Source organism: Tiliqua scincoides, chromosome 15 (assembly GCF_035046505.1).
Source record: "Tiliqua scincoides isolate rTilSci1 chromosome 15, rTilSci1.hap2, whole genome shotgun sequence".
Classification (NCBI taxonomy): Eukaryota; Metazoa; Chordata; class Lepidosauria; order Squamata; family Scincidae; genus Tiliqua; species Tiliqua scincoides.
This window is the reverse complement of record NC_089835.1, coordinates 1,013,099-1,040,534: the sequence shown is the minus strand read 5'-3', so window position 1 is coordinate 1,040,534 and position 27,436 is coordinate 1,013,099. Positions and strand designations below refer to the sequence as shown.

At 47.8% G+C, this 27,436-nt stretch overlaps 2 protein-coding genes across 2 annotated transcripts in view; one reads left to right on the top strand and one right to left on the bottom strand.

The window, feature by feature from the left end:
- Positions 1 to 1,704: 1,704 nt before the first annotated feature.
- On the bottom strand, positions 1,705 to 7,740 carry LOC136635203 (acylphosphatase-2-like). Its single transcript, XM_066610348.1, has 4 exons — positions 7,686 to 7,740; positions 6,127 to 6,143; positions 4,702 to 4,811; positions 1,705 to 1,998 (listed from the first exon to the last, which is right to left on the bottom strand). Exons 1-4 carry the CDS (start codon positions 7,738 to 7,740, stop codon positions 1,884 to 1,886), a joined length of 297 nt encoding a protein of 98 aa, XP_066466445.1. The 3' UTR covers positions 1,705 to 1,883.
- A 3,302-nt stretch (positions 7,741 to 11,042) lies between these two features.
- Positions 11,043 to 27,436, top strand: part of TOP6BL (TOP6B like initiator of meiotic double strand breaks) — a 32,309-nt gene continuing 15,915 nt past the window's right edge. The window contains exons 1-5 of the mRNA XM_066610378.1: positions 11,043 to 11,072; positions 16,632 to 16,776; positions 18,220 to 18,273; positions 19,061 to 19,161; positions 26,541 to 26,624. Coding sequence (XP_066466475.1) covers positions 11,043 to 11,072; positions 16,632 to 16,776; positions 18,220 to 18,273; positions 19,061 to 19,161; positions 26,541 to 26,624 — 414 coding nt within the window. The remainder of the gene's footprint in view (positions 11,073 to 16,631; positions 16,777 to 18,219; positions 18,274 to 19,060; positions 19,162 to 26,540; positions 26,625 to 27,436) is intronic.

Genomic DNA, 27,436 nt, shown 5'->3' with positions numbered 1-27,436 from the left:
GATCAGGACTGAGAAACTATTTGATCATGCAAACTTTCCCTTAACATCCCTGATGGGTGTAATCTCTTGCAGTAAACTCCATCGTTTACTGTCGCTTTATTAACACTTTTCACAGGGCCACCCCATCCATTAGGACAACTGAAGGAACTATCCACCTCCATCACTCCTCCTGCTCCCACTCCCTAGATTTGAAAAGGAAGCGGGAGAATGGAGAGGAAGTGTGTAGGAGTGAGGAAGAGAACGGTACAGAAGAGGAAGTATGGAAAACGGAGCGAAGAGCCACTCTCCTCTCCTCCAGGCTCTTTCAAATCTAGGAAGCAGGAAGAATGGCGGTGGTGGCTGGCACACCACCAGGAAGGGAGGCATTTGGCCTGGCGTCTCAGGCACCAGGGAGGCTTCAGCTACCTCTGACTCAGCAAGTACACTGCAGCATTTTTCTTTATTTTGTTTGTTTGCTTACAGTTTACGTATGATTTTTCAGCAATCCAGAGGTTGTAAAGCAGAACAGTGCGCAATGCCAGGTTTTATTAGGGCAGACAAAGGTGCACCGGAGCAGACCTGTGTCCTGGAACACAAAGATTCTGAGCAATAGAAGAGGAAAACTCTTTTGTGCATCACAGGGTTGTGGATGGGATTGCTGGCGTACAACGAAGGACAAGTCTCCCACAGAATGCAGGTTCTGCATTACAGTTGCGGCAGAGAAGAAAAAGTGCATCAATTATTCAAAAAATGATATCGTGCAGATCAACCACCAGGGCTTGAAAGTAGGCCGTGCCTCACCTGGGGAAGGCCTGCAGAGTTCGATCACTGGATACCTAACCCAGCGTAAGCTGAGCAAAGAGGGATGACCCTTCCGCCCAGAACCTGCTTATGATATGCCCTCCAGGTGAACCTCCAAGCACACCATCTGGTCCCTTTGGATGGATGAATTTTTGCTGCTGCGGCTCAAGGATGTGAACAAAGCACTTGGTGGAGTGTAGCTGCCCACTTGTTTGCTAGGTCCTCACATGGCTTATGGGGCTGGTTTATACATGAAGCCAACTGAAGTGGACGCGCCAGGTGGTGGGGAGGGAGCTCCTGCCTCTATCACTCCTCTCTCTCTCTCCTTGGATTAGGAAAGGACAATGGAGTGAGAGTTGAGATGCTTTAGCCCTTCATTCTTCTCTCCTCCACTTTCTATTCCATTATTTTTGAATCCAGGAGGACCAGTGACCCCCTCCATCCACTACCTGAGGTGATCACCTCATGGATGTGCTGAGCTGGTCTCTTTCCCTGGGAGCCACGTACCTTCTAAATAAATTACTTCACATTTTCTGGCCTCCACATCAGATTCCCTTAACCCAGAAATGATCTTTTCCAAAATGCCCTTCCTACCCTGCCCAACCCTGCAAAGAGGCAGCTTGTTTTCTGCTTTTAAAATTATTATCTTTAATGAGCTAACATCCTTGCTGAGTGGAAACGGACATGAGGTGAAGCAGGTAACCTGCTTCCAGGAAGCAGGAATGGCACTAAGGAGGTGTTCAAAAGCCTGTCCCTGTCATAGCCATCCAAAGGAGGGGTTCTCACAGACCCAGTTGGAGAGGAAGCTTTGGGGCTCTTCTAGAGGAAGCGTTTTGGCCCCCCCCTTTCCACACAGGCGTAGAAAGCACCAGCCTCTAGGCAAAGACAGGGGTAAGCATCACACAGGACTTCTTGCAGGGCGTAGATGGATGACAGATACTACCCAGGTAGCAGCTTGAAGGATCCCAAAAGGTGCTGTTCGGTCTCTTTTATTCATTGGCAGCAGTCTGTCCCAGAAGGAAGGGCCATGCAATGCCCTTCGAAAGGGAAAACTGTTCACTGTGCTTTGAGGTGGACACTTCATCCTGAACAGTCAGCTGCTGCTAATACTTGGTGGTGAAGGAGTGGAACTCCAGGCTGGAGATTTGCCTCTCGTTGGAAAAGATAGCCCGGTCAATGCGTGACATGGGGCTTCCGACGCTGCTCAGCCAGTTCTTCCTGGGGGAACAAGAGGGTCATGTTAAGAACCTCCCTTGCTGACCTCTTCTCCCTTTCACCTTGGCCCCTGCAAAGGCTCATAGCAGGAGCACGGCTCCTCATAGTCCAGCACTGCTGGGAGGCAAGGCCAAAATATACCAGATGACTCCAGACGACTCAAAGAAGCAAGCCACGCTACACCTTACAGTAGAAGGCCAAAGCAAGGAAAAAAAGACCTCATAGGGTCACGGGGGGGGGGGGAAGAGAAATCCTTTCCAATCTCAAATACAAGGAGTCAGGCTTTTATCATGAGCAAAGGAAGTCTTTTTTATGGTGGCCCTTAAATTTTGGAATATCCACCCCATCAGGGAGGGCTAAGCTGGCACACTTTTGGTAGGAGAGTATAGGTGTATCTGCTTTGTTGAGCTTTTCTCTTTGATGTTCCCTGACAGTTCTGACATCACACAATTGTTTTTCATCTGCCATTTGGCTTTTCTTAGTTATATAAGTTGCTGATCATACTTTTAAATTAACAGATGTTTTCATTGATCATTTTTCACTGTTGTTTGGTCAGTGAAACACGGTGTACAGATAACAAAAATAAACAAATTTCATGTAAGCTGCTTGGGGGCCAAGCTACCTATATGACTGCCTTACTCCGTATGAATCTGCCTGCCCTCTATGATCTTGTGGGGAGGCTCTCTTATGGGTCTTATTACTGTCTGAGGTGTAGGTTGTGGGGTTCATGGCTCAGGGGTGACCCCCCCCATGGAATTTTCTTCTATGTGGCTGGCCTTCCCACACCTCACATGGTGTAGAGTGGCCGGAATCTTCGAGACTTCAGCAGACCTCCTCTGATCTCCCTTCAAGATAACCCAGGGGTCCACAAATGCTGACTTGCCTTATCAGCCAAGACCATGCCTTCATTTTTACAGCTGTGTGCTTCAGGCACTATTTTATACTTGGCTGACTAGCCAGCCGGTATTTGTGGTTGCCAGTGGACCCCCCCCCCCCACTCCATCCCTCTCTTCTGTATGCAGAGGGCTTAAGAGACGTGGGACCGTCTTCCATTTGCAGTGGACTTGAGAAAAAAGAAACATGAAACGAAATCCAAGTCCTTGCTGGAAAAAAGCACCTTCCTTGTGCAGCGATCCATCTCTGAGAACCGGAACTGTAAGTATATATAGCTGTGAAATTAGCCCATGAATGAAGCTCCCCTGCGATTTAAGAAAACAACCTCCCATGCACAGGAAGCCTGGCCCAGCTGGGATGCATTTCAAAGTCGGTCAGGCTACATACCCAACCGTCTGTTTATGACTATGCCCCCAAACCCTCACTGAAGAGAAGCGAGGGGGGCTACAACGATGGCTGCACATTTTTCTTTTTTATTCCCTGCCAGGACCTGAAAAGAGACTCAATGGGAGAAGAGACTCAATGGGAGAATGAGTTGCTATCACCATGGATTATCAGGCGCCTAGTTATCTCTTGCTCATGAAGGGAAGGGAAGGGATGGAGCAGCCTGGTTGCTATGAAAGCAGCCCTAATTTCCTCCCTCCCCCTCCAGTACATGAAGGCGGAAGGGATGGAGAGGCAGGTTGCTATGGAAACTGTCCCAGTTTCCTTGCTTTTCTCTCTATGTATCTTCAAGATGATGGAGGAAGGCTTATCACTATGGAAACTGCCTCCGGTTGTCATCCTTCAGAAGGTGACAGAGCACAGTGTTACAGAAGCTGTCCTACCTTTACCACATAAACCCCCAGGCTTGCTTCAGGACCATACACTCCCATCTCTTTCTTCCTAACCCCAGTCCTGTCTCCCCCTCCAGTTGCTGCTGCGGACAAATTCATGAGGCAATTTTCCTCAGCTCCTCCTGGACCAACTCACTAATTGCAAACTGTCCCAGATTTGCAGGGTGTCAATTCACTATGGGGACTGGGTCTGGGGAGGCGTCCTATTTAGAATGGGGTGGGGAGGAGGCTGTGTAAATTGCCACTTCAAGATTTCCTTCAGTTAACTGTAATGGAAATAATGAAAATGGACCATCCTTCCGTGAGTGAAACCAGAGAAACTTTTCAGAAAGGGTGGGGGGGGGGGTCACTTCCTCCCATCCTTGACCTCCTGATACTTGAGGAAGCAGACTGTCTTCCCATACCTGGCAGAATGCTACTCCTCTTCCTCCTGCTGCCTGGACTGAAACAGGAGAGAGGAATAAAATGGAAGGGACAGTGTGGAGGAGAAGAGGGAGAGGGGTTCTCCTTCACACATCTCCTTCTGTCATACTACCCTCTTCCGTTTCAAAGCCAGGGAGCGAGAGGAAAAGGAGCAATGGAGGTGGGCACCCTCCATCATGACCACTGCTAAATAGTTATGAGTAGCAGTTGCAACAAAGGCTGGTGTTGGGAATCACACAGAGGTGTGCGGGGGCAGATTGCAGCAGATGCAGCTTTGAGGGAAGGGTACTCTGCTCATGATCAGAGGCATTCAGCTCTCCATCCAGAAACAAAGAGAAGCAGATCTAGCTGTAGTCCTTTGGGATATCTCTTGGACTGGATGGGAGACTGCACTTGCTGCACTGGTATCTATCACCAGAACACAATCTCCTTTCTCCCTGCCCTCACCTCCACCCCAACTGCTTCTAGTCCCCTCAGCAAGACAGGTGGTTCCAACATTACAGCAAGGGTCCTTCCCCACCCCCTGTAGAAGGAGCTCGGCTCACAGGCTTACATGATGTCCACTTTCTCCTTCGGTCCCTGTACTTGGCCAGTCACCGTGCCGTAGGACGTGTTCTTCACCCAGCCAACCACTCCCAACTTCCTCCCCTGTTCTTCTGTGTACTAGAGGAAAAACAAGTCAGAAAAATAGAGGTGAGGGATTTTGAAGGAAGGTGAAGGCTGGTTCACAAATGCACATATGTTGCTCACACACTTAAGGGCTCGCAGCTACTAAGAATGTTGTGTTTTGAAGTGACATGGGGGCTTTGGGCAGACAAGCTCTTTGCAGTTATCAGCCAGCCTTTGCTTTCCTGTGTACAGGGACATGCAGAGTTGTGACGTTCCTTCCACACAGTAGTAGCCATAGCATATTTGGTGACACAGTGGATTTACTCTCCCCCCTTTCCCTGTTGAATCTGGGCTGGCTCCTCTCAAACGCAGAATGAACAGGAGCACTAACAGAAGTGTTGACTCCACTCCTGTGCCACCTTTTTCATGATTAACATTTTTTTTCCTGTTAATAACAGTGACCTTTTCACCTGATGTGTGACAGGTTTCTCAGTCCTGCAAATGTTTTAATACCTTGGTTGAGGAGTCAGATAGTCTGGATTTAAATTGGGGCTTGGCTGTGGTTTCCTCAAGGGCTGCGCAAGACATTACAGCTACATCATGCATAAGGAGATAATGGCTCTGCTTGTCGGATGTCAACCCTGTGGAAGCAAACCCCAGACCTATAAGACCCTGGGCTAAACCAAGGAGCCTAAAGCAGCAGTTCAATCCTTCCCTCTCCCTACAGAGATTTGTAAGGTGCCGACTGGCTCCTAGTATGTGTTTTTTTATTTAGTGGGTGAGCTTGTAAACTTTCTAGCTTCATGCAGCCACAATATTGGATGTTATTCTGCTGTGGTTGCTATTAGCTTGGGGTCCAATCCTATCCCAGTTTCCAGTGCTGGTGCAGCCACAATGCAGCCCCAAGAAAATGGAACAAACATTCCCTTACCTGGTGGAGGCCTCTGTGATTGCCCCCCAAACACAGGCTGCAGTGCATACCCCAATGGCACAGCTGCACCAGTGCTGGAAAGTTGGATAGGATTTGGCCCTCAGTCAGGCCTACCTTGTTTCTTTCAGTCTAGTTTCTTTGACTCTGCTTCCTAATCCCATCCCTTCTTGACTGTGGTTATGGGCAGCCTCTTTGGATATCTGTACTCCCATTGACTGAACAGGGTTGCTAGATTTGGGCCACCACCCAGGTAAATGGCAAGCTTCTGTGGCTGGCTTGAGATCTGTATGAGCTTTCTGTCTGGATAGTTTGCTACTGAGGTTCTTGGAGATTTCTCTGGGTACCCCAATAAAAGTAACAAAAATCCACCAGCTTCTACCCCTGGAACCCTCTTTTGGAAAACATTTTGTTAAGTCACACAATGCCCCTCCGCCTTACCTTTCTAAAGAAGACACCTAGGAGAGGAAAGAGAGACAAGTCAGTGACCACAAATGAACGACAAATGCAGGGGCCCATATCAGATTGCTGGGGCCTCCATGGTGTTCCCTATCTGCTCTCCGATTGATACTACCACTGCTATCACAACTGAAGGTGAAGGGGTTGGTCTGGTCAGGTGGGCCCTCTTATGAAGTAGGCCTTAGGCCAGTGCACCCGGGTCCTGCACCATGGCAGCACATACTAATGTCAGACGTCTTACTGGTTCCTCCACCTCTGAAACCGAAGCCTAGCTGCCACTCCAGGTTGGGGCTGTCACAGCTGGTCAAGTGCCAACCCTACCCACCTCCATGTCAGAGTAGGTTGCTCACACATTCAGCTGCTGGGGGGGGGCGGGCCCTGGCACACACGAGGCCTGTTCAGGTCTATAAGGGCTCACCTGAGATCTAACCTTTACTGTAGCCCATGTGCAGTCCTGGGTGTAGTGCATTTGGATTCTTTAGGAATAGGAATCACCCCCTATCCTATTCAGCACCCTCCTGTGGTGGACCTAGATGCCTTTAAAAGGGGATTGGCTAAATTTCTGGAGGAAAAATCCATCACGGGTTACAAGCCATGATGCGTATGTGCAACCTCCTGATTTTAGAAATGGGCTATGTCAGAATGCCAGGTGCAAGGGAGGGCACCAGGATGCAGGTCTCTCTTTGTCTTGTGTGCTCCCTGGGGCATCTGGTGGGCCACTGTGAGATACAGGAAGTTGAACTAGATGAGCCTATGGCCTGATCCAGCAGGGCTGTTCTTACGTGGTACTGTTGTATCTGCCTTTTTGATCAAAATTCACAGAATCTGTCCCATGGCTAGAGACTGCTGCAGGAAAAAGCCATTTTTGCTCTTGTCATACGTGAGAACGTAAACCCTAGTCCTGACATGTACAAAGGGTAACAGGAAGGAACCTCTCAGAAGCCAGGCATGCCATATCCTGTCATCAAATCTTACGTGATGAAAGGGTGCAGCAGAAAGTGCCACATGAACCCCAGATTTTTTTCCCCCTGCTGCTCCTTGAGGTTCCCTTGCTGCACTGTGGTGGTTCCTGTTTCTGAGGGATCACAAGGTGGATTTTTAAATATCATGCTTAAAAAACCACAAAAAGCACTGCCCAAGTAAATGAGGTTGAATCAGGTGCTGAGCCTCTCTCCTGGAAATGGCCCAGATCTCAGCACCACAGAGAACAACCTCACTGACTCTGCCCTAGGATACAAGGACTTGGTACCAATTTACGTGAATGTTTCCAATTAACCTCCTCCACACACACCCCCATGGGTATGAACTTCAATTAAGTTCCTTTAGAGTCCTTACGCAGACAGCCTTTATGGCTGCATAGCCAGGCCAGCCAGCACTACTGCAATGAGACAGACTGCAGCTGAAAAGCAGGGTGCTGGCGTCTTGTTTCAAAGCCTTTTGCAGCATGAGCCATGGAGGAATGGAGCAACCATATCTGCAAACAGAAAATCTCACAGGCACAGCCTGAGAGTCGTAGAAGGGGGGGAACGGAACAGACTCACCCTGAACATCTCCATACACTTCGTAGTCGATTCCCCAGAGCCCAGAAGAAGCCATGGTCCAGCACAAGCCACGGGGAGCTGGCAGGAGCCTCCACGGAGACCAAGTGGGATGTGGATGGGTGTGTGCTATCTGATCTGTCTCAGCCTGTTACTAAATTCAGCTGTCGGGAGGACGCAGGCAGCTTGGCTCACCTGGCATAGGAAACACACACAAAATAAGCATATCTCCCGTCATTCCCATGCAACCCTGAAGCCTCTCCCCACGGCCGAGAGGAAAAGAGAGAGCCAAATGCTGAATCAGGTTGTAATCGAACAGGAAGGAGGCCAATCTCATGTTATCTTTTGACCCCTTGGTTGCTGTACCAATATATCTTATTATTATCATTAATTATTAACAGTATTTATATACCGCTTTTCAACTAAAGTTCACAAAGCGGTTTACAGATAAAAATCAAATGACTAATGGTTCCCTGTCCGAAAAGGGCTCACAATCTAAAAAGATGCAAAAGAACAACAGTAGATAGCCACTAGAAAAGACACTGCTGGGGTGAGGTGGGCTAGTTACTCTCCCCCTGCTAAAAAGAGGAGCACCCACTTGAAAGAGTGCCTCTTACCCAGTTAGCAGGGTAACCCTATGTCAGAATGCCAGATGCAAGGGAGGGCACCAGGATGAGGTCTCTTGTTATCTGGTGTGCTCCCTGGGGCATTTGGTGGGCCGCTGTGAGATACAGGAAGCTGGACTAGATGGGCCTATGGCCTGATCCAGTGGGGCTGTTCTTATGTTCTTACTGCTATATAAGTATTAAGGTTACTGCTATATAAGGGGTTACTGCTATATCTTACTGGTATACCTTAGCGATTGTAAGGCCCTTGGGTGCAAAGACCCATGTTGCACCCATCACTCTGTAAGGCATGCTGAGGGAAGTGAAAACAACACCCTGAAAACAGAGGGTTTTTGTGTTTTTTGAGGGTGGTTTTAACCCACTCCCAGCATCCTCTGCAGTTTTCATGTCAGAGTCAGACTAGCCTAGGCTCTTCTGCAGCTTTTCTGGAAGGACAGCTGTACTTACCTGTGCAAGGTGGACAAGGAAAAAAAATCAATGCGATGCCAGCACCTAAGAATGTCATAATACTACCCCCCCTGCTTCTCTATAAGACTAACCTCTCTCTAAGCACGTCTAGATTTCCTAAAAACAAATGAGAATCTGAAAGGGACAAGAGGGAAATGTGAGTCAATATGTGAAACAAGCAGCATCCCCACTAGCCTATGGGATGGTACTATTCTGCAGCAAAGATTACAACTGAAGAATAAGATTTTAAAGTCAGCAATACTGTATAGCAGTGGTTCTCTAACTTTTTAGCACTGGAACCCACTTTCTAGAATGACAATCTGTTGAGACCCACCAGAAGTGAAGTCTTTAACCAGGAAGTAATGTCATGGCTGGAAGTGACATCATCAAGCAGGAAAATGTTTAAAAATCCTAGGCTGCAATCCAATCCACACTTTCCCAGGAGTAAGCTGCATTGACTAACACTGTTAAAAGCATATACTTGGTAGCCTGTGAAAAGTACAGATCTGTGACATTTCCCCAAATTTAGTCACATACCATTGGAGCATCAAGTCTGAGATATCAAAAATAAAATATTGAAGTGAATGGGGACCCACCTGAGATTGGCTCATGACCCACCTACTGCATCCCAACCCACAGTTTGAGAAACACTGCTGTTTAGCATTTAGTGGGGGGGGGGGCAGATTGGGTGGATCAGCCAGTACTTGTTGAGGAACAAAAGGCTTTAGGGGGGATAAGAACATAAACATAAGACCACAAGAAGAGCCCCACTGGATCAGGCCAAAGGCCCATCTAGTCCAGCTTCCTGTGTCTCACAGTGGCCCACCAAATGGGGACAGATCTGTTAGAATGGTGACTTCAGCCACCAGCTTCAGGACGGGGTTAGACTGGAGCATCCAGAAATGGGCATAATTTGCCAGGTGACACCTGATTCTTATTCTGCAGGGGGACAGCAGCTCTTGGCTTGCTCACTGCATAAAGCAATGATAATTTCACCAGGGGCCCCCTGGCCAGCCTTGGGGGGAATGGGGATCCTGAAGGCTGCTGGGGGAGAGTCAAGCCTTGATGAGGGGAGTCTTGGTAGGAGACTAAAGGGAGGGGGCTGATGGGGATTGATTTGGGGCAGTGGGGAAGAGGCCCCTGGTCAGCCCCGGGGGGGGGGGAATGGGGGTCCTGAGGGCTGCTGGCGGAGGGCCAGGCATTGATGGGGGCAGTCAGTGGGTCTTGCTAGTGGACTAAAGGCTGATGGGAACAAGGGGGACATCTGGGGCAGTGGGGAAGATGGGAAGGGGGCCCCTGGGCAGCTTGGGGAGGAGGTGTGGGGCTCCTGAGTGCTGCTGGGGGAGGGCCAAGCCTTGATGGGGGGGTCTTGCAGGAGGACTAGAGGGAGGAGGCTGAAGGGGACTGGGGGGCCATCTGGGGAAGGGAGCCCCCAATGGGGCTGCTGGGGGAGGGCCAAGCCTTGATGGGGGGTCTTGCTAGAGGACTAGAGGGAGGGGGCTGAAGGGGACTGGGGGGCCATCTGGGGAAGGGAGCCCCCAATGGGTCTGCTGGGGAGGGCTGCTGATAATGGGGGACTAGAGGAAGGGGGCTCTGGGGGCCACTTGGGGCAGTGAGAGGATGGGAGGGGGAGGATCGTACTTCAGGAGGAGGCTTGTGGGCGGGGCTCCTGCCTGGGGGCGGGGCCGCAGCCAGCCAAGGAAAGGCGCCAGCTGGGCAGGCTTGCGGGGGCGGCGCCTGAGATACCTTCAGGGGGCGGGGCGCGCGGGAGGTGCCGCTTTCAAATTTGGGCGGGAAAAAACCGACGCGAGAAGCTCCTAGCGATGGAAGGGGGGTGGACGCAGGCGGCGCGCGGGGTGCGCATGCGCTGAGTGGGGGAGGGGGCGAGAGGGGGGAGGGGGCGCTCCTCTTTCCATGAAACATACAGCTGTGTGTACATTGAACATACCATTGCAAGGGCTCCAAATCTATGTGCATTGCATACTGTCACAGTCTATCAGCAATACATACATTGTTTACATTACATGATATCAATTATATACAATCTCATACATCATAATTTTATGCAATATATATTCTATATAATATATAAATAAAACAATACATATTGTACTATGTTGTATATATAACATATATGTTATAATATATTATATAAAAAATGTTTATATTTGTGTATGCATGTATACACACACATGCGCACACACACACAAACACACAGTATTAGACACGGAGATATATAATTTTTGGGAATATACACTTATTCAGAGAATATATATGAAGCTGAGACATGGGGTTGCAAGCACCTCTGCTGTGTGAGGTGAGGCCCTGTGAGGTGAGGCAGGGCCTCCCACCCAGAGTGAAAAGCACTGCTGCAGTGTGCGGCGAGGCAGGTGTGAGGTGAGGCAGGGCCTCCCCCCTCAGAGTCCCTTGAAAAGCACTGCTGCTGTGTGAGGTGAGGCAGGGCCTCCCCCCCCCCAGAGTCCTTTGAAAAGCATTGGTGCAGTGTGAGGTGAGGCAGGTGTGAGGTGAGGCAGCCTCCCCCCCCCAAGTCCTTTGAAAAGCACTGCTGCTGTGTGAGGTGAGGCAGGGCCTCCCCCCCCCAGAGTCCTTTGAAAAGCATTGCTGCAGTGTGAGGTGAGGCAGGTGTGAGGTGAGGCAGCCCCCCCCCCAAGACCTTTGAAAAGCACTGCTGCTGTGTGAGGCAGGTGTGAGGAGAGGCAGGGCCTCCCCCCCAGTCCCTTGAAAAACACTGCTGCTGTGTGAGGTGGAGCAGGGCCTCGCCCCAGAGTCTTTTGAAAAGCACTGCTGCTGTGTGAGGCAGGTGTGAGGAGAGGCAGGGCCTCCCCCCAGTCCCTTGAAAAGCACTGCTGCTGTGTGAGGTGAGGCAGGTGTGAGGTGAGGCAGCCTCCCCCCCCAAGACCTTTGAAAAGCACTGCTGCTGTGTGAGGCAGGTGTGAGGAGAGGCAGGGCCTCCCCCCAGTCCCTTGAAAAGCACTGCTGCTGTGTGAGGTGAGGCAGGTGTGAGGTGAGGCAGCCTCCCCCCCAAGACCTTTGAAAAGCACTGCTGCTGTGTGAGGCAGGTGTGAGGGCAGCCCCCCCTCCTTTCAAAAGCATTGCTGCTGTGTGAGGCAGGTGTGAGGAGAGGCAGGGCCTCCCCCCCCAGTCCCTTGAAAAGCACTGCTGCTGTGTGAGGTGAGGTAGGTGTGAGATGAGGCAGATCCTCCCCACCAGAGTCCTTTCAAAAGCACTGCTGCTATGTGAGGTGAGGCAGAGCCTCCTTCAAAAAGTGCCGCTGCCACCATGTGAGGTGCTCAAGCACACTCAACCCACACGTGTAAGTTGTATATACTAATTTATGTATATATATTTTCTGGTTTTTTTTTATATTTTGGGTATGTTGGTTCAGGCAAAAACTCTTAAAGCCTTCTACCCAGGCTGCTTGCAGACAAGGCACAAAAACTCAGAAACAAAAGTTAAGACCAAAGGCAGTTTACTTACAATCTGATGCAGAGTTATACAAACATTTCTCACATCAAGGTTCTTAAAACTAGAAGACCAGGAGCCCTAAAAAGCTGCCCCTGGATGCATGCAAGTATGATAAAACAATAGTTAAAACAGAGATTAAAATACACTCTCCTGTTCTACTAAAATCAACAAACAAGAAGCCATATATATATATATATATATACATGAGGAATCAGCAAGGGGACACACCCTTTAAAAAGACCATTAAAGGGACCACATAAAATTTCAATCTTAAAGAACCAGATACTCAACTAATAACCACTACTCAGTGTTGCTATTCCCAACAGGGTAGACGAACCTGTTGAATGGCCAGGATGTTTTCCTGGTCTGTCCTGTTGAATGACCAAGAGTAGTTTTTGTTATTTAAGTGTGTTATTTAAGTTTATAGCCCAGTTCAGTGTTTTGATCTCACACATGGCTTTGTTTTCTTTTTTGTCTGGTCTGTGAAGCTGCAGGGCCCACTGTCTGCTAATACAGGATTTATGTTTGTGCTCTCCTTTCACCCTCTAGTGGCTGCCTGCAGTTTTGCTTGGGCCCTGCTGGCTTCCAGGTTGAGAGACGCTTGGCTTATACGGGCAAAGCTAGGTTGGCAAAGCTAGACTGCTCAGAAGTCTTGCAGGAAGTGAAGAGTCTCTTCTTGGATCAGAGTAGAGTATATCCAATTTTTCAACTGAAAAAGCTTACCATTGATATAATATCAGCTGAATATCACTTGAACTGATACTGAGCATTGGTATCTGGATCTGAAACAGATAAATTCAAGGACAGTGTGCTTGTTTTAACAGAAGTTGATTAAAAAGCATGAACCTGCCGCTCTTCCATTTTAATTTAAAGTACAGGAGAGTGGAGGGCTAGTGTGTCAGACAATCTAGCCCACCACTCTCCTCCACACTTTCTCTTCTACTCTGTCTCCCTCATCCTTTTCCAATTCAGAGAGTGGAGGGACACTAGCGAATCCCTGCAACCCCCCTGAGCTGCTTGATCCTGGGGATCATGTTGCTGCCTTCCCCCCACCCCCGCTGCCTCCCTCCCTCCCTTGCAAGAACTTACTGTGGGTTTCAAACTCCTGGAGAGTATGAAAACCCGAAGCTGTACGGGAAGGACTGTAGCTCACAGACAGAGTGTATGAAGCCCTAGGGCCACTCTCTAGCATCTCCATTTAAAAGGATCTTTGGTAGCCCATTTGAGATTTTTTGAGAGCCACTGCTGATGTAGATAATATTGGACTTGATGGAATGGTCTAATTTGGCATGCCAGCTTCGTATGTACTTTTTAAAGTGTGTATATGAGCAATACAGAAGTTGGGTTCATTCTCCCATATTACTTCTAAAGGATTATCTAACATGCTCTTCCTTTGTTTACGTGAATGTGGCCTCTCTCAGCCTTGCAGCAGGACACCTTGCACCTCCCACCTGCAAGGAGCCTTGCACCTCACACCTGCAGCCTTGTGGCCCTAAAATCTTCCAAGCAGCAATCTTTTGGTCTGCAGCTCCTCTGCCTGCCTCGTCATTAGCAAATCCCAAATTTCCCCCTTTTCCTCAAACAAGGAGTCACTCATACAACCTGACCTACAAACTGTTTCAACTAAGGGAACCAAAACACTGAATATTATTAAATCAGTGTGGGTGTGTTTGGAAATCTCTCACCTGAAGCAGAAACTTTCTGAAAAGGGAGACTGTGATGTTGGCAGGGGAGAGAGTCTAATCCACTTTTCATCTTGTTGCCAGGGATTATAGAGTTGGGGGTTGCCAGGTTGGGGAAGACAAAAGGTTTGCTATTCAGTGTGTTTTGTAAATGCCCCTTCCTGCTCCCAGAACTGTTTGTTGCTGCAGGTTGGTGCTTAAATACACTCTCCCTTCAGTTGTGCTGTGGTTCCCTACCCAAGATTTCTGAATTCACTATGGATTAAGGGCACCTGGCTATTCACTGGTTTCAGGAAGCATGAAAGAACTAAGCAGTAACAGTTATTTTCCTTTAAGACTGGTTGCTTTTATATATAAAAGTGAGGAAGACAGAGAACTCTCTATCTCTGATTTGCAAAAAAAAAAAAATCTCTATTGATTTTTTAGGAAAGGAAAATGGTTTGTAAATTCACGGCAGACACAGTGGGAATAAACACAACACAATTTGACAAAGAAGAATTTAGGATTAAAAACCAAATGCTAGAATGGTGTGGAACTACAAAATGAAAGCAGGCCCATAGCCAGGATTCTAGGGGTGGGGGGGCAACTATTTTTTTCATGGGGGGGCAATTACATATGTTGGGTATCTATACTGGTATGCAAAATGAAGGGATAAGTATGGAGAAATAGCAAAGACCTGTAACTCCCCCAAATTTCATGAAGAGAAAATATTTTTGGGAGGCTATTGAAACACGCATTCATTATCTGTAATGCAATGTAACAATAATTTGCATAGAATAAATGCATCTCTGCATGCCATGTAAAATGTATTTGTCTGCATAGAAATAACATGTAACATATCCTTTCATTTTACACACCAGCACAATACACAGGCTTGCATCCCTGCAAAACATATCACTGTGATACAGGTAATATTTGCTTGTATTGAAAACCTTTCATTAGCTGATGACACATTGCTGATGCATTGATACATATTAAAATAAAATTTATTTACTTTACTTAAAAGCAAGAGGAAAGATATGCAAGTCAAATACAGTAACACCATTGGAACATTAGTTTTTTTCCAATATTCATTACTTTTAAAAAGCAAAGTACAGAAGATTTGAATTATTTAATCTACCTAGTATTGCTGAATTCTCCTATCTTTCTGAGAGATTAATCTCTTTAGAATCAGGGGTGGGTCCAGTGTCTGTACGGGGAGGGGGGACATAAGCACTACCTTCAGAGCCCAGGTCAACCAGGCGGGTAGATCTGGGCTCCCGCATGGACTTGGAATCTAGGTCTGCCAGCTGAGTAGACCTGGACTCCTGATTGAGCTTATAGCCTCTGTGGCTATTTGCTGGGTGGGTAAACATTGGCTCCTGCCTGGACTTCGAACCCAGGTCTATCTGCTATGTAGACCTGGGGTCCCACTTGTGCTTCTCGCCTCTGTGGACATTTGCTAGGCAGGTAGATCTGGGCTCCCACCTGGACTTGAAGCCCAGGTCTACCTGCTGGGTAGACCTGGGTTCCCGATTGAGCTTATAGCCTCTGTGGCTATTTGCTGGGCATGTAGAGCTGCACTCCCACTTGGAGTCCAGGTCTACATGCTTGGGTAGACCTAGGCTCCTGGTTGAGCTTATAGCCTACATGAGAACATATGAAGAGCCCCGTTGGATCAGGCCAAAGGCCCATCCGGTCCAGCTTCCTATATCTCACAGTGGCCCATCAAATGCTTCAGGGAGCACAAAAGACAGCAAGACAAAACCTGCGTCCTGGTGCCCTCCCCTGCATCTGGCATTACGAGGTAGTCTACTTCAAAAATCAGGAGCTTGCACATACCTATCTTGACTCGTAACCCATGATGGACTTTTCCTCCAGAAATTTGTCCAATCCCCTTTTAGAGGCATTGAGGTAAGATGCCATCACCACTGCCTATGGCATGGAGTTCCACAGACTAATTATACATTGAGTAAATAAATATTTTCTTTTAACTGTCCTAACTCTCTCAACACTCAATTTTAGTGGATATCCCCTGGTTCTGGTGTTATGTGACAGGGAAAAGAGTATCTTTCTCTACCCACTCCATCCATCCCCTGCGTAATTTTGTCTCAATCATGTTCTTCCTGAGGCCTCTGTGGCTATTTGCTAGACTTGGAGCACAGGTCTACCTGCTTGGGTAGACCTAGACTCTAGATTGAGCTTATAGCCTCTGTGGCTCTGGATGGGGGTAGGGTGACCAGAGATCACAACTTCCAAGGAGCCCTCCAGGACCCTGTTTTACTCACTCTACACACATGCACTCTCTTTCACTCCCTCCCATCCCTTCCTCCATCCCTCCCTCCCATCTCCCATGAAAAAAAGTTGCAAAAAGGGCTTCAAATCATCCCCAACTGACCCAAACTAGACAAAAAGAGGATAGGTTTGGAAAAAATTCTAGGGGGGGGGCAAACTGCTTGCTCAGGGGGGTGGCAAAAGCCCTCCTGGCCCCCCTAGCTACAGCACTGTATGAAAGGCTACAGTCTGAGACTCTGTTGTGCATGTAATCTCATTGAAACCTTAGGGGCATGTCACCCAGCTTTCTATTTCCAAAGCCAGCTGGCTGTTTTAGTCTTGGAGTATAGATTAGCAGATCAGAAACTTGCATTTCCATGCTCCTTCTCAAGCCAGAACTTGTGTACCTGATTTCATACTTCACTGGCAATGTCTCAAAGATCTTTCCATTTCAGATTTTAGAATACTTAATCGTTCGCCTTCAGTACGGAAAGGAAGAACAGCTGGAAGGATTTACTGCCCTCAGAGGGACACTTGTGGTTTCTGTATACATTGAAGAGCTTGTCCAGCTGGTGAACCAGTCCCATTGTACAACTGTTAGTGAGTGTAATTAGCATTCTACCTTCAGGGGGACCATTACAACTTCTGTGGTTTACTTGTTTTGAAATATTTTTGGCTGACTTTTGGTCCCAGTGAAGGGATCACAACATAACCATTTAAAACAGCAACTAAAGCACTGAATAACTGATGTTAATAGAAAGCAATGCAGGCAACAGAACCACTAAGGCAGCAATTTTCAACCCTTTTCATCTCATGGCACAATGATAATGTGCTAAAATTGTCAAGGCACACCATCAGTTTTTTGACAATTGACAAGGCACACCATACTGCTGGTGGGGGACTCACATCCCTCAATGGCTCTACTAATAAATGACCCTCCTCCAATCTCCCACAGCACATCTGCAGACCATTTGCAGCACACCAATGTGCCACAGCAGCACTGATTGAAAATTGCTGCACCAAGGGATCAAACAAAAGAGGCACCTTCACCCAGAAGACTCTAAACAAAGTTCACTTTGAACTGAATCAGAAAGTCCTTGATTGCCCTCTTGAAGGTGGGCAGCAAAGGGACCAGCTAAGCTTCCTGGGAGAAGTTTCATAATGGGTTGGGGGAGGCTGCCACTGTGAAGGCCCTATCCTGTGCCCAAATCAAGCATGCCTTGGCTACAGGATGTGAAGAAGGGCCTCTGTTAGTGACAGCAGAGTGCAAGTAGGATGTGGGATGTGACAGTCCTTTGGGAATCCAGCTCCAAGGCTTTTTGGTTATAACCAGCACCTTGAATTATGCTCCAAAACACACTAGAAGACAATGCAGTTTATGGAGCACAGGTGCAACCAAGAGAAGCACCTTGGTTGCTGCATTTTGCACCAGTTGTAGCTTCTGGACAGTCTTCAGGGGCAGTCTCAAGTCCTGCATGTTACAGTAGTTTATACAAGTCCTGGATCACTGTACCCAGATCTGTTACGTTCAAGAAGGGTGCACCCTTAATCAGAAAGAAGAAGGCTAGGTTAACTCACTGTCATTTTCGTATCTGGTAATCAGGGATTACTCCCTTCCTCTTAGCAGCCATTTTTAAGGGTCAGATTCCCCCTGTATGCCTCCCTACACTTTGGAGGTCTGTCTGCAGATTTCTGTAACTTGTTAAGCCATGAGATCTATATATAGAAATAGAAATCAGAGTGTAAATAACCCCTGCTAATTGGGTAAGAGGCACTTTTTCAAGTGGGTGCTCCTCTTTTTTTTAGCAGGGGGAGAGTAACTGGCCCACCTCACCCCAGCAGTGTCTGTTCTAGTGGCTGTCTGCTGGTATCTTTTGCATCTTTTTAGATTGTGAGCCCTTTTGGGACAGGGAGCCATTCAGTTATTTGATTTTTCTCTGTAAACTGCTTTGTGAACTTTTAGTTGAATAGCGGTATATAAATAATAATAATAATAATGAATAATAATAATAATAATAACTTCCCCTAATTTGTTATTTGCAGTTGCAGCGAAGGGGGATTTCTGCCATGAACTCCTCAGTGATCAGACGAGAAGAGGTAAAGATCTTAATAAGACATAACAGTTTCCCAACTCTAAAGGTTACATTTTGTGACTGTCGATTTTTTTGACCCTGGAGACAGCTCTGACTCTGAAACCTCAATTTGCTGATGTCCCCGACACATAGCTTGAGGTTTCCACTGTGTTCATATCGTTTGTGTGCGTATGTGTTGCAAGTGGCTAGTCCTGGCTACTTTTCCACTCAAAGTGAGCAGTGGATGCCTGGTGATCTCACAGTTCCTGCAGAATAAGGATCAGTCCCCTTGAGCATTGTCTGTGTCTCCTGAAGAAGTACAATTGCTCCCTCTACAGATACTTGAGTGATACATTGAAGGTATATTTAAAGTAAAATCAGGAAAGTTTACCTTTCAGTCAGAACTGGAAGGGACCAAAAAGGCCATCTTATTCATTCCCCAAATCCCAAAGGCAGGACCACCCCCAGCTCTCTCCTCAGTCAACCCACCCAATCTTGACTGCTAGTATTGGTGTCAGGTTCAGGGGCTGTTCATCAAAGCTCCCATGACACTTTAGTGTGCATGTACATGTGTACACATATGCTGCTCCCCCCAAGCGATTCCACTGCTCATTTCTCAGTGCTGCTGGAGTACTGAGAAAAGAGCCACTTAAATACCCTGGCATCTGGAGAAGGTCAAAAGGGGGGAGTTGCTGGTTGCTGCTGTCTCAGCACCATTGAGGTACTGCTAAGGCCAGAGACCTCTCTCTTTTACCTTTAGCAACTGTGTCTCCCACCTTCCAGCATTTGGTTCCTCATTTTCTCTCCTACAGAAATGGAAAGTTTGCTGCCTTTTTGCCAGAGGAAGACCCTGAGTGGAAGAGTGTGTCCCCATGAATCTCTGCATGCCGTGCCTTTTCAGATCTCCTTCAAGGTTAGCCTCTTACTGATTTGCTCTCAAACTCAGTGCAAAGTGTTCCACAGGACCCAGCTGATACCTTAATTATGTTCTGGGTGGGCAAGCTATGTTGGAACATATGCCACATTAGTGCAATCTCAATGAACCTTGTCCATCTGCAGTTTGTCCACCATGGATAAGAACATAAGAACAGCCCCACTCAATCAGGCCATAGGCCCATCTAGTCCAGCTTCCTGTATCTCACAGCGGCACACCAAATGCCCCAGGGAGCACACCAGATAACAAGAGACCTCATTCTGGTGCCCTCCCTTGCATCTAGCATTCTGACATAGCCCATTTCTAAAATCAGGAGGTTGCACATGCACATCATGGCTTGTAACCCGTAATGGATTTTTCCTCCAGAAACTTGTCCAATTCCCTTTTAAAGGCGACCAGGCCAGATGCCATCACCACATCCTGTGTCAAGGAGTTCCACAGACCAACCACACGCTGAGTAAAGAAATATTTTCTTTCGTCTGTTCTAACTCTCCCAACACTCAATGTTAGCGGATGTCCCCTGGTTCTGGTGTTATGTGAGAGTGTAAAGAGCATCTCCCTATCCACTCTGTCCATCCCCTGCATAATTTTGTATGTCTCAATCATGTCCCCCTGAGGCGCCTCTTTTCTAGGCTGAAGAGGCCCAAACGCTGTAGCCTTTCCTCATAAGGAAGGTGCCCCAGCCCCGTAATCATCTTAGTCGCTCTCTTTTGCACCTTTTCCATTTCCACTATGTCTTTTTTGAGATGCGGCGACCAGAACTGGACACAATACTCCAGGTGTGGCCTTACCATAGATTTGTATAACAGCATTATAATACTAGCCGTTTTGTTCTCAATACCCTTCCTAATGATCCCAAGCATAGAATTGGCCTTCTTCACTGCCACCGCACATTGGGTTGACACTTCCATTGACCTGTCCACCACCACCCCAAGATCTCTCTCCTGATCTGTCACAGACAGCTCAGAACCCATCAGCCTATATCTAAAGTTTTGATTTTTTTGCCCCAATGTGCATGACTTTACACTTACTGACATTGAAGCGCATCTGCCATTTTGCTGCCCATTCTGCCAGTCTGGAGAGATCCTTCTGGAGCTCCTCACAATCTCTTCTGGTCTTCACCCCTCGGAAACGTTTGGTGTCGTCTGCAAACTTAGCCACTTCACTGCTCAACCCTGTCTCCAGGTCATTTATGAAGAGCTTGAAAAGCACCGGTCCCAGGACAGATCCTTGGGGCACACCGCTTTTCACCTCTCTCCATTGTGAAAATTTCCCATTGACACCCACTCTCTGTTTCCTGGTCTTCAACCAGGTCTCAATCCATGAGAGGACCTGTCCTCTAATTCCCTGACTGTGGAGTTTTTTCAGTAGCCTTTGGTGAGGGACTGTGTCGAATGCCTTCTGAAAGTCCAGATATATAATGTCTACAGGTTCTCCCACATCCACATGCCTGTTGACCTTCTCAAAGAATTCTATAAGGTTCATGAGGCAAGACTTACCCTTACAGAAGCCATGCTGATTCTCCCTCAGCAAGGCCTGTTCGTCTATGTGTTTTGAGATCCTATCTTTGATGAGGCATTCCACCATCTTACCAGGTATAGATGTTAGGCTGACCGGCCTATAGTTTCCCGGGTCCCCCCTCTTTCCCTTTTTAAAGATAGGCGTGACATTTGCTATCCTCCAATCTTCTGGCACCATGGTCGTTTTGAGGGACAAGTTGCATATCTTAGTCAAGAGATCAGCAACTTCATTTTTCAATTCCTTAATAACTCTTGGGTGGATGCCATCAGGGCCTGGTGACTTGTTGATCTTTAACTTATCAAAGAGGTCTGAAACATCTCCTCTTTTAACCTCTATCTGACTTAATTCCTCAGTCAGGAGGGGATCTATTGGAATTCCCCACTACTCCCTGACATTAAACTGCAATGTCCTGCAAGCTTTTAATGAGGGTTCTTGAGATCTCACAGCTGCTCAAGCTGCATTTCACATCTCTTTCCATATCACTTCCTAGCTCTTACTTATTGGGAGACTGTAGGATTAAACTTCCCCTCCAAAAGTTTACTAGTTTGGAGGCTTTGTTTCTCTTGGAGATTCCTGTGCCAGAAAGTTTTTCTCTAGGATTTGAAATACAAGTTGGTCCCAAGTAAAAACATGTACTGTGTTTTCTGTGTTCTTAGACTCTTTTGGTGAGCAGTTAGGCTCCCTCCCTCTCACATGGGACTGAGGAACAGCTTCGGCTGACTCTGTTTGGCCAATCCATCGTCCAGCATCCTCCCAACGGGACAGCTGAGGGAGGTGCTCCTCAAAGCAATTGAGTCACAGCCTCTGTGGCTTTTATGATGCCAGTCTTCACAGGTGTGGGGAAAATTGCAGCTGTTCCTTTCTCGTGTTTCTTGATCTCGAGAGAGATGCTTGGGTAGGACAACTGTTCCAACCACTCCTGCTGGAGTGACAGCTTGTCTGCATTTCAAAACCGAAACCCACTACAAAGCTGTCTTCCTTGCTACAACTAATGGCTGATGAATGAGAGTTGTGAGAGCTATAGATTGCTAACAAAGAGTCCTCAGCTCTCTCACAAACTTGCACTCCCCAGAGTCCACAAAGTCAAACCAGTTCCTTGGGTAGCACAGAGAATCTTGCAGAAGATATTCACATCTAGAATACTGTAAATGTGTGCAGGTATCCACAATGACAGAGGAACAGCAAGAATAAGACCAAGAAGATGATTTTAAAGCTCTTAGGGCGCAATCCTAACCCCTTCTGTCAGTGCTTTCCAGCACTGGCATAGTGGTGCCAATGGAACATGTGCTGCATCCTGCAGCTGGGTGTCACTCATGGAGGCCTCCTCAAAGTAAGGGAATGTTTGTTCCCTTACCTCAGAGCTGCATTGCCCTTATGTCAGTACTGGTTGTTGGCAACCTTCAGTCTCGAAAGACTATGGTATCGCACTCTGAATGGTGGTTCTGGAACAGCATCTAGTGGCTGAAAAGGCCAATTCGGGAGTGACAATCCCTTCCACATTGGAAGCAAGTGTAGTCTGTCCCTGGTCTGTCTCCCTGGCTATGGGCCTGCCTCTTTGCCTCAAGTCTGTTGGCCAAGTATCTCCTTATACTGGGAGAGGCTGTGCTGCACAGCCTGCCTCCAAGTGGGACGCTCAGAGGCCAAGGTTTCCCATCTGTTGAAGTCCAATCCTAAGGCCTTCAGATCCCTCTTGCAGATGTCCTTGTATTGCAGCTGTGGTCTAGCTGTAGGGCACTTTCCCTGCCTGAGTTCTCCATTATTATTATTATTATTATTATTATTATTATTATTATTATTATTAACAGTATTTATATACCGCTTTACAACTAAAAGTTCACATAATTCAAAGTTCAAATTAAAGATCAATAAGTCACCGGGCCCTGATGGCATCCACCCATAGAGGAGATCCTTTGGGATCCGGCCATCGTCCATTCTCACGACATGACCAAGCCAACGCAGGCGTCTCTGAAGGCTAAAACGAGTGGCTGTCGTTGTTCCCTGCATTTCTCCTGCAGCTGTCTAAGGGAGAATACCGTATCAGTGGTGGACCTGTTGGCTCGGAATCTGCACTGCGATTCTGAATAGATGCGCTCTGCAAGTACCTGGAGCCTCTTTAGTACAACTCAGGCAAACAGCTTTCCTACAACGCTAAGGAGAGAGATGCCGCGGTAGTTATTGCAGTCACCCCTGTCGCCTTTGTTCTTGTACAGCGTGACGATGTTTGCATCCCTCATGTCCTGAGGTACTCCATCTTCTCTCCAGCAGAGGATTTCATGCAGCTCAGTGGCGATGATCTCTTTGCAGCACTTTAGGACTACAGCAGGAATGCTGTCTTTCCCAGGTGCCTTGCCAGAGGCAAGGGAGTCCAGGGCCACATGAAGTTCTGCTAGGGTTGGTTCACTGTCAAGCTCCTCCAACACAGGCAGGCACTCAGTGTTGTTCAGCACTTCTTCAGTGACTACATTTTCTCTGGAATACAGCTCAGAGAAGTGCTGTACCCAGCATTCCATCTGCTGCACCCAATCCTGGATGACCTCACCTGTGGCAGACTTCAGAGGGGCAATTTTCTTCTGTGTTGGACCTAGGGCCTGCTTGATATCATCATACATCCCCTTGATGTTGCCTGTGTCAGCTGCTATCTGTATCTGGGAACAAAGCTGGAGCCAGTAGTCATTAGCACATCTCCTGGCAATCTGCTGGACTTTGCTGCAAGCAGCTCGGAAGACCTGCAGGTTGTGCTCACTGGGACAGTCTTTGTATGCTGCTTGAGCTCTCCTCTTTTCCTCAATGACTGGTGTCAACTCCTCAGAGTGGGCTTCAAATCAGTCTGCTGTCTTGTTGGCCTTCTTGACAAATATGGCGGTGTTGTAAACAGCGTTCTTGAAATGCTCCCATCTGTTGGATGCATTTGCATTGGCCGGGCCTGGAAGATATTCTTCAAGGGCTCGTGCAAATTCCTCCACTTTTCCCTGATCCTGGGTCTTGCTGGTATCAATGTGAGGTCTGCCTTCCTTTTTTGTGTGATACAGTCGCTTTGTTCGCAGTTTCACTCTGCTGCACACCAGGGAGCGGTCAGTGTCGCAGGCAGCACCCTGATAACTGCGTGTGATCTTGATGCTGGGAAGGCTGGAGCGTCTGGTGAGAATCAGGTTGAGCTGGTGCCAGTGCTTTGATCTTGGGTGTCTCCAAAAGACTCTATGTTGGGGCTTCGTGTTGAAGAAGTTGTTGCTAATGCAGAGACCATGATGACAGCAAAGCTCTAGCAGACATTGGCCATTTTCGTTCATCTTCCCAGTGCCTTCTTGATAGTGGTGGCCAAGTCATCATAGAATTTGTCTTTGGCTTCTGCTGGAGACAGTGCATATGCACTGATGAGAGTGACAAGTTCTGCTGATGATTGAAGCTGCAGGGACAAAATTCTTTCACTTCCCGCAGTAGGTGGGATGATGGATTCCAGCAGGGTATTTCTGACTGCAAAGCCAACACCATGTTCCCTGGTCTCGTTTGGTGGTTTTCCCTGCCAGAAAAATGAGAAATTTCTCTCCTTGACAGATTCTGAATCTGGCAGCCTCATCTCTTGAAGGGCTACGATGTCCATCTGCCGTCTGCCCAGCTCCATGTCGATGACAGCTGTTTTGCGTGCATCGTCTATTTCTTGCAGGTCGTCAGAAAAGCCAGATGTCATTGTCCTAACGTTCCAGGTGCCCAGCTTTAGGGCAGGAGTTTTCTTCTTTTTTCTGTTGCATGGTACAGAATTGTCGATCCGCTTGTCGGTTTTCACCCTAAATCCCATGCACCCCATGAGGTTAAAGGACCGTGGCAAGGCAGCACCTTGCTGGCTGGGGACCCAGCTTAAGGTGGGCAGTAGCTGCCCAATGAGATGCAATGATCTCCCCCGCCATCGGAAGCAGCCCCTGGCATCACGCTCTACGCCAATCGAGCAAAGACTTCTAACCGGTAAACTGCTGCTTCCCGTGTTGTGCCGATGCCGTATGGCGAAGTTGGAGTGTCCTCTCCAGTGTGCAAAGCCTGGGTAAAGTAGGTATGGAGGATAGGCTGTTACCCATGCAGCAAATCCCCCCTCTCCACATCGCTGGAATGGTCCAATGGAAAGGCAGAATTCAATACGTTTGGTTCCAGCAGCGTCACAGGAGTTGCCAGAGCATGACTGTATACAGCTGCGAACTGCCTCAGGGACTCCGGCTCTGGATTTTGCTTCGAGGTTGACTCCTGAAGCCTTTTCCATAACTGGATGCAGCCACAAGGCAGTGGAGGTTTGAGGTCAGAGTTTCCTTCTCTTAGATGAGCTGCCTTCCCAGGCTGACGAGTCCCATCTACCCGGTGGCTGTTCAGTTGCCTCTTACGACTAGTACAGCCAAACTGAGGGCCTGTTCTTATCCCCAGCCCCCAGGGGATGATGCAGGAGTGGAGGGGCAAAATGGGAGATTGTGGGGGATGGAGGACTGCAGGGAGAGAGAGGGGGGTTGTGGGGAATGGAGGACTGCAGAGGGGTTGTGGGTAGTCTCAGTGGTAAGCACTTTAAGCGTACCACTTTAAGCTTTAAGCTTTAAATTATGGGTGGTCTCAGCTGGTAAGCACTGACATAAAGGGTTAGGATTGTGCCCTTAGGGTGATAGGGTTGAATATTGTGAGATTTGAAACTTGGCCAGGGCTAGTCCAAGTGTCACTGTTCTTCCTTTCACTTCCTGGATTCAAAATGGAAGGGGAGAGTGGAGTAAAAAAAAGTTGTGGAGAGAAGTGGAGAATGCTGGAAACTCTCTAGCCCAGCATTCTTCTCTCCTCCATACCCCTTCTACTCTGTTTCCCTCTTCCTTTTTGAATACAAGGGGCAGGGGGCATTGCTGTGGAGGTGGGTGAGCAAGTGGAGGCATTTGGCAGGTGCTTCCCATCAGGTTTTGAGGCAATCAACCCAGTTGGCCCTGAACCTGGCTCAGGAAACTGCTCTGTACACAGGCATCTCCAGGTGTGGAAGGGGGTCATGAGTTGACTCTCAGGAAACCAAGGCTGATGTAGGCGTCAGCCTGTGGACAGCTTTGTCTGTGATTTCTGAGAACAGTTAAAATGGGCTAGAGATGCACAAAACAAAAATAAACCCCACCCTGCTGGAGAAGCAATCCTCTTTGCCCAGCCAGATCAGCAAACGTGGAGCACATGAGTTTTTCTGGCACAACTATGCCCAGAGTTACGGAATTCAAGGCGATGGCCTAGATTCTTGCTTACAACATGACAACAGGGCGAAAGACCTAGATTCTGGTCAGAGCCAGCTATTGAAGCAAACCCCCCAGTGCAGGATAAGTCGCTTCTGGCGTAGACTGAGCAGAGGTAAACCAACCTCCTGTGCTTTTACACAAAGGGGATGTTGCCATGTGCAACCAGATGGATTTGCTGACTTGGTGTCAATCCCACACAGTTTGCAAAGCACAAGGGAAGGGAAAAATGAGGCTTGCTTGTTTTGAAATTATACATTATAGGGTCTAGTTGGCTTAAATTGGTTTTTTTTTCATTCAACAACAGAAAAAAAGTGATATTTCGCAATCATTTTCATTTTGTAATAGTGTTTTTAGGCTACAGTACTCTGTGCAAAATATTCCTGGGGGTAAGCTCGGTTGAATGCCTTTGGGCTATACTTCTAAGTAAACATGCTCTGGATCACACCAGAAGTCTCTCCATTAATGTTTTTGATTCACTGACCCCACAAAGTGGTGGGCAAGAGAAGAGAGTTCAGAACCTTGGCAGCTTGGGGGATGAAACTGAGCTTCAACACGCAAACATTTTAGAACGGAGGCCCTAACAGGTTGTGTCCTGTGGCTTTGCAGCTCCATGAGAAGTCTGATGTTCTCAGAGAGGACTGTCTGGCAATGAAGCAGTTCATCCACAGACTCAGTCTTGTGCACCCAATGGTAAGATGCTGCTTCTGCACACGGGGTTGTTTATGCTTTGAGGGCAGAATGGCCATGGGGATTTTCTAAGAGTGGGAAAGAAGGAAAATCCTGGTTCTGATTACTGAAGCAGTCCAGGTTCTGGGCTGTGGTTTTAGGTGCCAGTGGCTACTGCATGCCTGGATTTTAGCAAGGTGAGGAGGGAATCATTCAACAAATACAATTTGTATGGCTAAAGGTGTTTGAAAACAGTGTTATTTGCCTTACTCAGAAGTAAGCCCATTGTGTTCAGTAAGACTTAGGCTGTAATCCTATCTTACCAGAAACAAACACCTCTACTTATGACCCTTATGCAAGGTGGAAACAAGCAGTCATGGGGCTTGGCAAAGTGCACCTTGTTTCCAAGGTCTGGCGAGACTAGAAGCAAACAAGATTGGATAGGCTGGGGGCCCATCAGATCAACTGTGTTTCATTGGCTATTGGCAAAGCTTGGGTACATGGTGCGCTGGACTGAGCATACTCACAGCCATTGGCTGTGTGCAAACAAACAGGCTGTGTGCACAGATCACTCTGGATCTTTCAAGGAGTGGGCATCATTTGCCAGCAAGCACAGGAACACACCTGCTTGGAATTTAGGAGGTGGTCTTCTGTGCGCCTATTGAGACGGAGCAAGCAGGGAGGCTGAGGCATGACCAGAACTTCAACGTGAGCCACCAGCCAATGTACATGAAAGCAGAGTGACATTGCACCAGCCAATTCTAGGCTGTGCTTAATCTGCCAAAATAGAGGTGGTTGGGATGCAAAGTGCATGGAACCCCATCTTAGAAGCCTCT

What these genes read in the sequence shown, in the direction of transcription:
- LOC136635203 (XM_066610348.1), bottom strand. Translation starts at nt 7,740, where the DNA reads ATGGCTTCTTCTGGGCTCTGGGGAATCGACTACGAAGTGTATGGAGAT. An exon ending in AAGGAGAAAGTGGACATCAT is followed by an intron (nt 1,999 to 4,701) that starts GTAAGCCTGTGA and finishes TTGTTCCCCCAG; the next exon opens with GAAGAACTGGCTGAGCAGCG.